Here is a 14,859-nt window from a genome sequence, read left to right as displayed (position 1 = left end):
GTGTTAAGTATTTCACGTGAGAAAGGCAATTACATGAAAAACTACAAGAAACTCAGTAACAATATCTGATAATTCCCCACAAAACCCCCCACCATTCCCCGTCTGTATTTCAACCAAACCTATGTCACCATTGTCCCATCTAGTAAGGGATTGGGGGGCTGCTCGATGAGAACATCTGCTAAATACCAGTCAGTGGCTGCAATGTTCTACATCTATCACGTCCTACTATCTGACAAGAGGGCACTATAATAATAATTTTATTTTTATAGCGCCAACACATTCCACAGCACTTTATAATTAAAGGGAATCTCCGGGACCTTAGAAAACATGTATCTAAGAACTAACAGGAAGGTTATTGCAACTTACCTGCCTGTTGTGAACGGTGCTGTTCTTCCCCAGCACAGAGCAGTCACAGACAGCTCCTGCCAGCGATTCAGCTGCCTCTGCTGATGTGACGGGCCGGGACTTCCGAGGTCATTTTGATTGACAGCCTTGTCCCCCCAGTTTTTGGGGATCTGGCTATCAAACAGAACAACGCCGGTAGTCCTGCACCATTGACAGAGAGCAGGAAAAGAAGCCTCCGCTCTGTCGACGTGACGTCAACAGAGGCTTGATTTGTGCTGGGGAAGAACTGCGCCGTGCACAACAGGCAGGTAAGCTGCAATTACATAGCTGTTAGTGACTTGGTACATTCTTTGTTTTTTGTAAATCCCGGATATCCCCTTTAAGAGGGGACATGTACAGACAATACAGACACTACAGAGTAACACACAGATCACCAGATACAGGAGGGGTGAGGGTCCTGCTCACAATCTATAAGGAAATGGGGGGACACAAGAGGTAAAAAAGTGTTTGTCATGTACGGTCCAGCCATCATTATAATAAATGGGGGTTTTCATATAAATCTGCATGATCCGGTCATCAGCCAGTATCTGTCTAATTACAGTTACCAAGTGCTACTAGGTGTATCGAGGATGTGAAGGCAGATGAATAGGAGGGTCCAGATTCTCAGGGAACAAATAAGAGGGAACAGAGAAGAGTTAGATTAGGGAGGTGAGGGGCCTAACTAAAGAGAAGTGTTTTTAAAGCTTGCTTAAAAATGTGGGTGCTAGGTATTAATCAGATCGTCCAGGGTAGTGCATTCTAGAAAACTGGTGCAGCACGAGAAGTCTTGGGGATGGAGGTCAGGGGTCCAGATTATGAAGGCTGTTAGTCTTAGATCAGCTGTGGAGAGGAGAGCATGGTAGGGTGATAGAAAGTGATGATGGAGATGTATGGTGGTGCAGAAGGTGATCATAAAAGATAACAAGGATCAAAAAACATTTAGAATTTCTTTATCTGCTGATGTATTCTACCGATCCATGTATATACCTAGTATTACTATTATATCCTGCAGCAATAGTCACACAGCACCACTATTATTACTGACAGGGTGTAACAGTTCTCATTGAATAGTAGTGACTCTCCAGACATTGCTGTACACTGGCACTAGGATAGTGATACTACACACGGTAATGCCCGGCCCATCACTACTAGCACACATAAGGGCAGGTGCAGACGGACGTAGGGTCTCTTATCTGCGAGAATGGGGATGACTATGGAATGGCATTGTGATCAGCGTGTGATTATAGTGACTGTGACCCGATCCTCTTGGATGAGAAGATGGAGAAACAAAATGTCTCCGTTGTGTCAGGTGTCATCTGAGTGTGGTCCAATGGCTTCTACGGACTCATTGAATTTGTATGGCCGAGTGTGATCTGAGAATCGGATGCAAATCATACATGCTGCAATGTTTTCCTCGGACCGACTCTGTCTGAGGGAAAAATCGGACACGTGCACGGCCCCAAAGACTACTGTAACAATGGTCCGGGTGCAATCAGATGTTTTGTCAGATCACACTCGGACCGATTGGCCGTCTGCAAGAGCCTTAATGCAGAGCGATAGTAAGAGGTGTACACACATACATACACTATGAGGCCGGGGACACCGATGCAGCTGTACTGTCCGTATTACGGCCACAAAGGATACTCCATCCAGCTGATGTCCGCTGTCCATTTTTTACATTAACAATTTGATAAACAATGAAGGACGCGATTTATTATCTTTATAACTGACGTATCGGTGACACACACCTCCTGAGCTACCGCCATCGGTTCTTCACACCCAGTAACTTCTAATGGGCAAGTCTGATCCAAAACATGGATCTGCTGCTGCCGGCTGTGATATTTTACATGACAACCATAATATTCATGTGAGCGACCACACTGACCCGCACTGGTCCTGGTGCTCATAGTAAACGTCCATGAGTAAAACTATGTGCATCTGAACAAGTCCCAATACTGAAAGTACCACCACTATAACGACCCTGACCGCACAGCAGCAACCTGTGGTGATGGCCTCTCCCCCATGAGCAGCAATCTGTGGTGATGGCCTCTCCCCCATGAGCAGCGACCTGTGTGATGGCCTCTCCCCCATGAGCAGTGATCTGTGTGATGGCCTCCTGTGTGATGGCCTCTCCACCATGAGCAGTGACCTGTGGGGATGGCCTCTCCCCCATGAGCAGTGACCTGTGGGGATGGCCTCTCCCCCATGAGCAGTGACCAGTGGGGATGGCCTCTCCCACATGAGCAGTGACCTGTGGGGATGGCCTCTCCCCCATGAGCAGTGACCTGTGGGGATGGCCTCTCCCCCATGAGCAGTGACCTGTGGGGATGGCCTCTCCCACATGAGAATTGACCTGTGGGGATGGCCTCTCCCCCATGAGCAGCGATCTGTGGTGATGGCCTCTCCCCCATGAGCAGTGACCTGTGGGGATGGCCTCTCCCCCATGAGCAGTGACCTGTGGGGATGGCCTCTCCCCCATGAGCAGCAATCTGTGGTGATGGCCTCTCCCCCATGAGCAGTGACCTGTGGGGATGGCCTCTCCCCCATGAGCAGTGACCTGTGGGGATGGCCTCTCCCCCATGAGAAGTGACCTGTGGGGATGGCCTCTCCCCCATGAGCAGTGACCTGTGGGGATGGCCTCTCCAACATGAGCAGTGACCTGTGGGGATGGCCTCTCCCCCATGAGCAGTGACCTGTGGTGATGGCCTCTCCCCCATGAGCAGTGACCTGTGGGGATGGTCTCTCCCCCATGAGCAGTGACCTGTGGGGATGGCCTCTCCCCCATGAGCAGTGACCTGTGGGGATGGCCTCTCCCCCATGAGCAGTGACCTGTGGGGATGGCCTCTCCCCCATGAGCAGCGATCTGTGGTGATGGCCTCTCCCCCATGAGCAGCGACCTGTGGGGATGGCCTCTCCCCCATGAGCAGTGACCTGTGGGGATGGCCTCTCCCCTATGAGCAGCAATCTGTGGTGATGGCCTCTCCCCCATGAGCAGCGACCTGTGGGGATGGCCTCTCCCCCATGAGCAGTGACCTGTGGGGATGGCCTCTCCCCCATGAGCAGCAATCTGTGGTGATGGCCTCTCCCCCATGAGCAGTGACCTGTGGAGATGGCCTCTCCCCCATGAGCAGTGACCTGTGGGGATGGCCTCTCCCCCATGAGCAGCAATCTGTGGTGATGGCCTCTCCCCCATGAGCAGCGACCTGTGGGGATGGCCTCTCCCCCATGAGCAGTGACCTGTGGGGATGGCCTCTCCCCCATGAGCAGTGACCTGTGGGGATGGCCTCTCCCCCATGAGCAGTGACCTGTGGGGATGGCCTCTCCCCCATGAGCAGTGACCTGTGGGGATGGCCTCTCCCCCATGAGCAGCGATCTGTGGTGATGGCCTCTCCCCCATGAGCAGCGACCTGTGGGGATGGCCTCTCCCCCATGAGCAGTGACACTGGCAGTGATCTGGCCCTGGCGGCCCTCATCTGCTTCTCTCCTGTCAGTGGCAGGTTTCCTTGGATATTCTGGTTTTGTGTCATTTCTGGGGAGAACAGCGAAGCGGATAAATCTGTCATGAGATTTTCTGCCAGAGTAACGGACGTCAGTGCTGGAGATGGCGGAGGACAGGACTGGGGATGTCGCGCCCACCATCCTGCGGTCTCGGAGCGCGGACTCCTCTGCTGTACACACCGGGGCTGTGACCTGGGGGAGGGATGATACCCGGGTAACAGAAGCTACAGGGGCACGGCCGGAGCCGGGTGATGATGACAGTAGGGAGCCCCGGCCGCGGTGCGCACTGTGCTGGGGGATGGGAGGTCACCGTCGCCCTCTCCCCCTCCTCCCGGCACGCGTGTCCGGCCATTGAGATGCAGCGAGGCGTGAGGTCGGGCGGGGCCGGGCGTGTGCCGCCGCCGGAGGGGAGGGGCGGGGCTCAGGTACATCTGCCGCTCGCTCCTGGCCCCGCCCCCCGCAGCACTCCAGCCGCCGGGCCCGGCCTGGGATTGGCTGCGGCGGTGACAGCTCGGCGTGCGCTCGGAACATCGCGGGTTATAAAGAGGAGGCGGCCCGGGGGCTGAGGATCCACAGAACGTGCAGCACCTCGGACAGAGCCAGCGAGGCCAGAGCAGCACCTCGGACAGTGCCCGCACCGCCGCCCGCAGACATGCCCAAAGGCTTCCTGGTGAAGAGGAGCAGAAAGTCCCCGCCCGTGTCCTACCGGGTCCGGGATGAGGAAGAGGAGCGCGGCCAGTGGCTGATGATCGCCGCTGTGTCCGGGCAGCGGCCAGAGCTGTGTCCGCCAACAGGAGGGTTTCCGGCCCCGGCCAGTCCAGACCGAGCGGCCCCGGCTCCCCCCTGCAGTCCCCGGCAGCCCCCGGCCGGACAGTACGGGAACCCCGACTCCGTGCAGCAGTCCCTGTCCAGCCCGACCCGCCCAGTGAGCCGCGACTACCTGGAGCGCAGCTTCAGCCTGGGCTCCCCGGTGTCCGCAGAGTCCTTCCCGGCACTGGTGACTTCCATGGAGCCGCTGCTGTACGCGCCCACCGACCTGAAGCTCAGCTCCTCCGGGAACCTGCCGCCAGCCTCCTCCGCCTCCTCCGGGCTGCCCCTGAAGCGTCCGGCCGAGCCCCAGAGCAAGATGAGCGCCAAGCCGCCCGCCGCCAAGAAGACCAAAGCCATCCGCAAGCTGACGTTCGAGGACGAGGTGACCACGTCCCCGGTGCTGGGGCTGAAGATCAAGGAGGGTCCGGTGGAGCCGCCCCGCAGCTCCGGCCACAAGCCGCTGGGGGAGTTCATCTGCCAGCTGTGCAAGGAGGAGTACAGCGACCCGTTCTCCCTGGCGCAGCACAAGTGTTCCCGCATCGTGCGGGTGGAGTACCGCTGCCCCGAGTGCGACAAGGTGTTCAGCTGCCCGGCCAACCTGGCCTCCCACCGCCGCTGGCACAAGCCCCGGCCGCCCGCCGTGCCCAGCGCCCCCGCTGCCAAAGACGAGCCGCTCAGCGACCGCGACACCCCGAGCCCCGGCGCCTCCGAGTCCGGCTCCGAGGACGGCCTGTACGAGTGCTCGCAGTGCGCCAAGAAGTTCCGGCGCCAGGCCTACCTGCGGAAGCATCTGCTGTGCCACACCGCCGAGGAGCTGCTGTACCCCGAGGAGCGCAGAGCCAAGAGCCCCGGGCCCATCAACCTGAGCGGCAGCGCCGAGTGCCACCCGTGCCCGGTGTGCGGGGAGGCCTTCCCGGGGAAGAGCAGCCAGGAGCGGCACCTGCGCCTCCTGCACTCCTCCCAGCTGTTCCCCTGCAAGTACTGCCCGGCCACCTTCTACAGCTCGCCCGGCCTCACCCGGCACATCAACAAGTGCCACCCGTCCGAGAACCGGCAGGTGATCCTGCTGCAGGTGCCGGTGCGGCCGGCCTGCTGAGCGCCATGGGGGCACTGCCAGGCACAGTGAGGGGCACCATGTCTGCCCACGACTACCCCTTCCAAAGGGACCGAGGACACATGCCAGGCTGAGTGCCTTGGGGGTGATGATGCCAGCACCGGACTGCTGCCAAACCACGGCCCTGACCACTGTGGCCTGAGAGAACTGTGCCTTCCCTGCTGCAGCCCGCGCTGCCACCCTCCCAGGCGCTGCCACCCTTCACCTCTATGTACTGTTCTCTTGCTGCCAAATGAAGCCCCAGCCAGAGGCGGGCGCACACCGGCTGCACTGCATTATTGTGGTTATTGTGCTTTAAAGCCAGTCACCTGCCCGGGCCGAGCGTGCCATGGCTGACTGGACCAAGGACTGTGCCCACCTGCTGAGGGAGGCAGCATCCCTGTAGGAAAGCAATAATGTTCTCCAGAGACCACCACTGAGAAATGAGCGTGCACTACCCATGGAGGCAATGCCGTCCCCTTGCCCTCCCCGGAGTGGCACCCTTGCACTGTCTCACACTCACCACTTGTTGGCATTGCACCTCCAGCCTTAATAGGGGTAACATTATTGCTGCGCTGCCTCCCACCATCACCAGTGATGCAAACATGTAATGGTGTTGTCCGCGCCCCTCTGCCCTGGCACCGGCCTGGCACAGGACTGTGAGTCTAGCTGTTCTGTAGTCTGTTCTGTTGTAGGATGACACACGCCGTCCCGGTGTTCTGTGCGTAGCTCATGACGTGTCGGTGGGCTCCTGTTACCTTCGCCCACTCTCCCGTAGACAAGGTCTCCTGTGATTCTCGTCCCTTTTTCCGTCCGGAGTCCACATCTTCTGCCTTTGGTTCCCAGCCTGTGCCCGACCTGATGATTAGCTTTATATCGGCTGGTGAAAGCCGCCGGCTCCCGTCCGTCTCTATGTTTTCTGCTAGTGGGGGAGGGGAGACGTTTATTTAGTCTTTAGCCACAAATGCCTTGTCTCATAACTTGTAGAAGAAACGAGAAACTGCCTTGTCCGACTTCACCGGTGTAGAGGCCGGCCAGTCACCGCCACTGCTGCCTGCCGGTCACTGCCGCCTGCCGGGCGCTTACACTACTATCCAAATGTATATGTTAATTTTATGATTAATTATGTTTATTTATTCCTTTATTTATTTATGTGATGACAGATGTGACTATGATTGATCGCGCTTTTATGGGGAGTATTTTTTTGGTAGAACATTCCGGATTTGCCACCTCTATTTATTTGCCTTGGTTTTCCCTCTGTAGTGAAGCCTTGGAGCTTTGCGCCTTTCTACCTTCCTAAACAAACGGCTGTTTCCCATTCATTGTGCTTTAAGGGGCAGACGGCTCTTACCCGGATAGCTCTTACTGTCTAGAAGCAATCTCTTTTCTACATACATTATTTTCTTACCTGCTAGCTGTTTCTAGAGAGCTTCGATAGAACTGTTTCCACTGTGTAACGATTTGCTATTCAAATAAAAATATTTTCAAATTCAAATGTTTAAAAAAAAACCCAATAAATCGCGACTCTTGTATTTACTCTACATGATCATAAAGCAGCCGAGGGGGCTCGTCATACAGGATGCAGACCCCCAATATCCCAGGGAGACACCCTAATGTAGACCCCATTATTCTGTAATCTTCTGCTATAAGAGCTGCTCTGATCCCAGAGATGTCCCTGTACGTTACGTGTATCTGCAGGCACCCAGAGGGTACCCAAAAATGGTGACTAAGGGGGCAGTCATTACAGGTGAAGGACAGACCGAGAGCAGGAGGGCAGTTCTCTATCAGCACAAGATTTCATCACTCCACAATTCCTAACATTTGTATCTATCGGTATATACTCGAATGTTTACTTGTTTAAATCCTTTTTTATGGTTTGATTTTTAAAACATAAAATCTTGTTTTAGAATCATTTTTTCTCTTTAAAATGACAATAATTTAAGAACTTTAATAGTCACATTAATCATCCAACGTAGGCTGCCTTCCTACCGGGAGGTTTTTTAAAAAACACCTGAAAGGGTGCAGAAAATAGGTAACATCAAAAGCTGATGGTTGGGATAGTCTGATGGATACATAGCCATGAGGAAAAACGTTACCAGAGGTTTGGGATCTTTAGGGGATAATACACATTTTTGCACATTCAATTAAATTGTAAGAGGACATCAGATTTTGATTTGGACGTAGAAAGTAGAAAAAAAAATATTAACAGATGATTTACAGCCGGAGTGGGACAATAAGAGCCAGCAATCATTAACCCTTGGTGGCCTATTTGGGGCATGTTCTATAGAATATTATATATATATATATAAATAATATATTAGAAATCATTCGCACGGGATGGATAATCTAGTCGCACCTAGAGAATTCTTTTGGCCCTTTTTGTTCTGAGTCACTGCCGTTAGTGAAAGCACAGTTCACATTTATATATGCATATTTTTCTAATCTTATTTAGCACATCAGGGACATTCACAACGAGTTATCCATAAATGTGCAGCCCCTTTAAGTATTCCTATATTGCATCTCCTGATTTGCAGCATTTGATCATTTTCACCCCATAGTGTTAGATCCATGTGAAGTGGAGGCAGTCTTTTTGTATAGACAAGTGAGTGGCAGAACACACGGCTTTCTCCATATAAGCCATCGATCTCAGCCTCATCTATCCAACATGGAGAGAGCATATAAAACGTTTTGGGACGCTGGTTTTATAATAATGTAGTCACACACATAGATTGTCTTAGGGCTCGCTCCCACGAGTGTATATCTCAGATGAGTGCCATCCGATGTTTTATCAGATAGCACTCATTCCAATGATATACCATTCTGCAGTGCTGATCTTTTTTTCTTCCCATGTCTATTCAGAATGAGAAAAAAAAATCACAGCAAGTGGCTTTACAAATCAGATCACGCGCACCCATGCAAGTCTATGAGTACGTGGAAATTATTGGACTGCACTCAGATTACATCTGAGTGCAGTCCCGATTTCTGCAGACTCAGAATGGAGACGATGGCAAAAACTTGTTTTCCACCTTCTCACCTGTGCTATAATTCTCTCATCCGAAAAAATCAGATCACACTAAGCTGACACTCGGATCAGACTTCGGTCCAAGCGTCATTTATATAATCAACTAGACTTCTCCTGGAAGTTTGTTTTATTGTTTGGAGTTCTGAGAGAGAGGAGAGAGGCTGCTTCCTTTGGCAGCTCCCTAGCACTTACTACAACCGTTTTACAGCACCAAAATTTGGGTCCCCATTGACTTCTATGGGGTTTGGGTTCTGGATCAAGTTTGGGTAGAGTTCTGGCACCCGAACTGAACTCTGGAGTAAAGTTCGGTTGAACAGGATGAAATCCGAACATCGACAGGTCATCCTTAGTGGTGACCTCTAAAACGGACCTTTTAGGGGATCAAACATCTAAATCTGACAAATGTATCATACTTAAGACTAATAGGGTTTCTGTGAGTCCACCAATACATTGCACAGGAGGTCTTATTGCCTTGTATTCCTACTCTGAGCTTAAGGCCAGGATCACACATGCCAGGAATACGGCAGAGTCTCGCATGTTAATACCCGCACTGCCGCCGGCACTCGGATCGGAGCGTGCGGCCGCACAGCAAAACATTGAGCCACAGGCTCCGCTCCTGAGTGCCGGCGGCAGTGCCGGGTATTAACTTGCGAGACTCGGCCGTATTCCTCGCATGTGTGATCCCAGCCAGGACACATTGGTTTCATCTCTCGACCAGGGATGATGCAGAGGTTTTTTTCATTGTGTGTACATAACAAACATACAGCAGATCAATTTCTGGGGTTCACAAGATCAGGCCATGGGCTAATGGTGTGAGAGAGTGCATCGGAAAGTGACAGAGCTGTATTGCTGCACTTCAAGGGAGCTCCTGGAACCTCTGTTCTGCAGTGCAATGAAAGAGAGGAACCATTAAAAGTCCCCAAGAGCCTGGAGATAACTACAGCGGCCGTGAGCTCAGAGGCTAAGGCGGCCCACTATGGTGGAAGAGCGGGGCGGAAATGCATCAAAACTGCTGCAAAGGAGAAATAAATGGAGCAGCCGTTCATGGTCACTAATAATTAACCACAATTGTCAGTGTAGGGCTTTCTGCCGTGTGTTATATATATAACAAACTCTAAGTCCACAGAAAAATGGCAACACAACAGCAGGATAGGACATGATAAATATAATGATAATACTAACACATTCATTGGTTGAAGGAGCTGCTGAATACTAATAGTATGATCGACTATAGGTGAGATAATACATATAATAAATTGTATGCAAAGCTTAAAATCTGTCAGCAGGTTTTTATTTTATAATCTGAGGACAGAATGAGGGAGGGGTTAAAAAACTGAATCCAGGGATGTGTCACTTATTAGGCTGTTTTCTGTCATTACTTGCAATCACCTGCAGATTATCACTACAACAGCTAATGTGCCTGCTAGACCAACCACTCCCCCATCTGGGATAAGCAGCTCACTGTCTATAGACTATGCACATAGAGAGTCTGGTGTGGGCGGGGGTAGCTTTCTCAGCTCTACTACATACTATGCCTAAAAACTCTGTCGCAACTGCTGCACCAGTAAACTAAGTGATACATCAATGGAATTGGGGTCTCTTTCCCTAGATCATGCTGCTCTCAGATGAGGTAGTGAATGCCTGTTGTCAGATTCCCTTTAAGGCAATAGTAGAACAGTTGTGCATAAATAACAAGATGTGAATCCAAAAACAAGAGTCATCATCTATCTGTCCTATCCTTCCCCTGTGGTGCCAGCCTCGACGTGTTGTGGTGGAAGCATTCATCTCAGGGTTGCAAATTACATTTATTGTGTCCTACGTTATGAGTCACCATTTTTTTCTGTGGACCTACAACTCTTCCCCCATTTTTTTTAAACATACTAATAAAGATTACACGTTTGTATAATCACAATTACCGTATTTGGCCACGTTCACACGTTCAGTATTTTACCTCAGTATTTGTAAGCCAAAACCAGGAGAGAAACAACCAGAGGAGACGTAGAATAGAAACCCGTCACCACTTCTGTATTATCACCCACTCCTGGTTTTGGCTTACAAATCCTGAGGTAAAAAAACTCACCAAATACTCACCGTGTGAACGTGGCCTTACTATGGGCTTAGTGCCTTGTCTCTTCTTTTCCCTTTTTGATGTTTTGCTCTATCATGTTTGTTTCTCTCCTTATGAGCTGGATTTCTCCGTTTGCTCTTAGAACCATGAGAAACCGACATTTCCTTTCCACTAGTTTGATATTGGTTCATGGCCGGTAACACCCTTTGTCCAACACCCAAAGCCCGAGCCCTTACGAGTACCCCAATTTGAGGAGGAGAGTTCCAGTCTGGTCGATACTCCAGGTGACAGTTTCCCTAAAATCTGACCGTGGGGCTCCCAGAAACCAGCAACAGATGGTAAATGGCGCTCTCCACTTGTGTGGCATTGGAGCAGGATATAGATTATACAAATGCTTCTACCTCATACTGAAAAGCCTCTTCACGGTAGGAAAGGACAGGGGAGTTCTGGAGATGGAACCATATTTAAGGGCTTGATAATTATTACCAAAAATATAACCTGCATAAATTTCTATTAGAAGAAATGACAACTTCACAATGACGAGATTCCACCATGATTAGAAATGTCCATCAAGCATTTACAGCTGACAGAGCAGCTGGTGGGTCCCATGTGAAGGTGAGGTGAGGTGTTCATCGTGTTACCTACAGGTCATTGGGGGAAAACAACCTGGTAACTTAGGCAGGTGTCCAAGGTGTGCAATGTAGCCAATGTCTGAAGAGACCAGATACTGGACAGAGTAGCCTTGTCAAAAAGGGTTCTATAGGAATAGAGTACAGCATTGTAGTAATGAAGGCTGATCCCCATCGCCTGACTGTGGGTGTAGCCAGAAGATAAAGGAAGATCAATGCAAAGAAACCGCTATCAACTTCTAATATGAAGAAGAGTAACCCCACGGTCCGAACCTGTGATTGCGACATTGGCAAATAATGTGACTATGCAGTTAAAGAGGTTAAAAAACCCTCAAAACAGAAAATGTTCATCTAAAGAAAAACTAATTTATCATCTGCTAGGCGCCATCTGCAGTATATTTATTGTGGAAGGTGTAGGAACTGTATGGCGCTTACACTGCAGCGGCTGATCAAAGCTTCTAGAGGCCACCGGCAATAGCAAGTCTGGCAACGAAGCAGTTATATGACCCCTTGTCACTCATATCCCTCCCCCCCGCAATGTAATCTAGGGGTGCTGAAGGGTTAACAGCTGGGGGCCTAATGAAGGTTTTTTTCATTACATTATATAGTACATTTAATGGTGTCAATAAAAGAAAAATTCTTCTAAAAAAAAACAAACAATCCCTAAATATGTAAAGCAGTGGGTCTTAGAAGGTAAAATGTTTGACGCCATAATATACTGTGCTAAAATACAATGCCAAATATCTGGAACCCCCAAAAGAAGCCCAGGCATTTAGTGGAGCTGCACTCTTTATAAAGATATCAATAAGGTGGCATGCATACATCCATTGTACACGTCCATGTATTTTTTGTTCCTCGGAGAGCACACCAACCCATAGATTTTCATCACACATCAGATTTAAAAATGGATCCATGTTTCCGGGACTAGACTTCAAGCAGCTTGGACTGTGGCCTCTCCACTCTTCCTCCAGACTCGGGGACCTTGATTTCCAAGGTCTAGTGTGAAGTATCCACAATCAGTGATGGTTTGGGGAACCATGTCATCTGCTGGTGTAGGTGCTCTGTCAAGACCAAAGTCAGTGCAGCCGTCTACCAGGACATTTTAGAGCACTTCATGCTTCCCTCTGCCGACAAGCTTTTTGGAGTTGGAAATTCCATTCTCCAGCAGGACTTGGCACCTGTTCACACTGCCAAAAGTACCAATACCTGGTTTACAAACAACAGTATCACTGTGCTTGATTGGCAGCAAACTCGCCTGACCTTAACCTATGGGGTTTTGTCAAGAGGAAGCTGAGAGACACCAGACCCAACAATGCAGATGAGCTGAAGGCTGCTATCAAAGCAACCTGGGCTTCCATAACACCCTCAGCAGTGCCACAGGCTGATCGCCTCCATGCCACACCGCATTGATGCAGTAATTGATGCCAAAGGAGCCCCGCCCAAGTATTGAGCGCATTTACTGAATATACATTTCAGTAGGCCAACATTTCAGATTTTAAAATCATTTTTCAAGCTGGTGTTATAAAGTATTCTAATTTACTGAGATGACTTTTGGGTTTGCATTGGCTGTAAGCCAGAATCATCAACATTGATCTATTTCAAGTATTTATTTCTGTTACTCTGTGTGTAATGACTATTTACTATGAGTTTCACTTTTTGTATTGAAGAACTGAAATAAATTAACTTTTTGATGATAGTCTAATCTTGTGAAAAGAACCTGTACCGACGAGCAAAAGTGTAACATTTTGAACTTTTGACTTTCAGGCTCCATATCTCACCAACCATCACTGCTTCAAACATGAGACTGCCATCATTTTATAGAAAATCATCTTGGCTATCTCATAAATTTGTCTTGCAACTATTTAGCATATGATTAGTTATGCAGATTCTTGTCACGTCACTGCATTATCATTGTGTTGCCCCTGGTGGTGGAATAATCTTTTTCTTCCTGTATAATACAAAATACAACCTGTTCTCACATTCCCTAATAGCTCAGTGTGTTATTAGGTTGCTTGCCAAGCGAACAGTCCCTGGTTTGAATCGGGGAGCAGTCATGAAGAACATTTCCGAAGAAACTGCATCATCTAGACCTCATCGATAGTGGTCTCTAGGCCAAGAAAATTGCCAAACTGCATCATGTGAGTGCCATGACAGTTGGAAGAATACGAAATGAAGTCCGTCCATCCATTCAAAAGCCAAGAGGTGGACATCCAGGCAAAATATCAGAGTCAACAAGTCGGCTCATCTCAAAGTCTATCACTTCTGGAGCGACAAACACGGCAGTGGAGGTGGCTCATAAACTTCGTAATAGTGAGATCACAGACATCTATACAAGCACCACACGACGCACATTGCACACGTCTTGAATGGTAGCTTGAAAAAAAAAAAAGGTGAAGTCTCAATTTCAATATTCAACGTCATAAGAAGTGTTGACTCGAGTGTGAAAAAAAAGTACAAAAAGTGGACATTAGGAGATTGGAAACGGGTGATTTTGAGCGAGGAGTCTAAAGTCAAAAGATTAGGCTCTAATGTGTGCAAATGTGTCTGGAAGAATCAAGAGAAAAGGGCCAATAGATTGAGAAATTAGGTTTAGGAAGCCTGATGATATGGGGTTGTTTCACAAAGGCCTTGGACTCCAGGATCAATGGTGGTCTTAAATGATGAGTATGTGAATATCCTACGACTTATTTCGTACTCTCGAGTACTATGGACAAAAAAAATGGACAAATTGTAGAGGATCAGAGAAGTATTGCGAACATATATACCCTCTAAAAACAATACACTTTATTATATATTTAAAAAAAACAAACACTATACCTCATTGTGTGAATTCGCCGATAAACCATGCGGACTATCATGAGGAACTACCCACATTTTCTTTCTAATAGTTATAAACTTCTGATAATACCAATCATAGACTTAATAATCCCTATTTTTTTTCCCCACCTATAGCGGCGGTTGGCACTCTTGTAGGCACAGATTGGCGCCCCCGCTCCTCGGCGGTTTTCCCTCACACTCTCTATTATGACCTGACAGAGTGAACTAAAGATCAGGAAATGAGTGACAGCCTAATCTAATACAGATATTTCTAAACATACGAAAATATGTAGATAAATGTAGAAACATATTATAATTCATAGAAACTGCCTCAACGCCTTTCCCTGTCCATTTGGTTTATCAGGAGGCTCAGTTGATGAAAAATAATCATGATGGCTGTAATTCATGATGACAGGATCACAGGCTGGAAAGGTCAGCGCCAATCCGTGCCTACTAGGGTGCCAACCACCGCAATAGACAGCATCAGCTCAGCCAGGAAAAGAATAGGGATTATTAAGTCTATTGGGTAGTTAGTAAT

The 14,859-nt window shown here is 49.1% G+C and overlaps 1 protein-coding gene across 1 annotated transcript; it reads left to right on the top strand.

Annotated features, from left to right (window-relative positions):
* The first annotated feature begins 4,352 nt into the window (after nt 1-4,352).
* On the top strand, nt 4,353-7,303 carry INSM1 (INSM transcriptional repressor 1). Its single transcript, XM_073557420.1, has one exon. The coding sequence runs from the start codon at nt 4,535-4,537 to the stop codon at nt 5,786-5,788; it is 1,254 nt and encodes a 417-aa protein (XP_073413521.1). The 5' UTR covers nt 4,353-4,534; the 3' UTR covers nt 5,789-7,303.
* Nucleotides 7,304-14,859: the final 7,556 nt, after the last annotated feature.

This window comes from Dendrobates tinctorius, unplaced genomic scaffold, assembly GCF_039654945.1.
Source record: "Dendrobates tinctorius isolate UK_male_01 unplaced genomic scaffold, ASM3965494v1 ptg000250l, whole genome shotgun sequence".
NCBI classification, from domain to species: domain Eukaryota; kingdom Metazoa; phylum Chordata; class Amphibia; order Anura; family Dendrobatidae; genus Dendrobates; species Dendrobates tinctorius.
The sequence above is the reverse complement of the archived record's forward strand: the minus strand, read 5'-3'. Positions and strand labels throughout refer to the sequence as shown.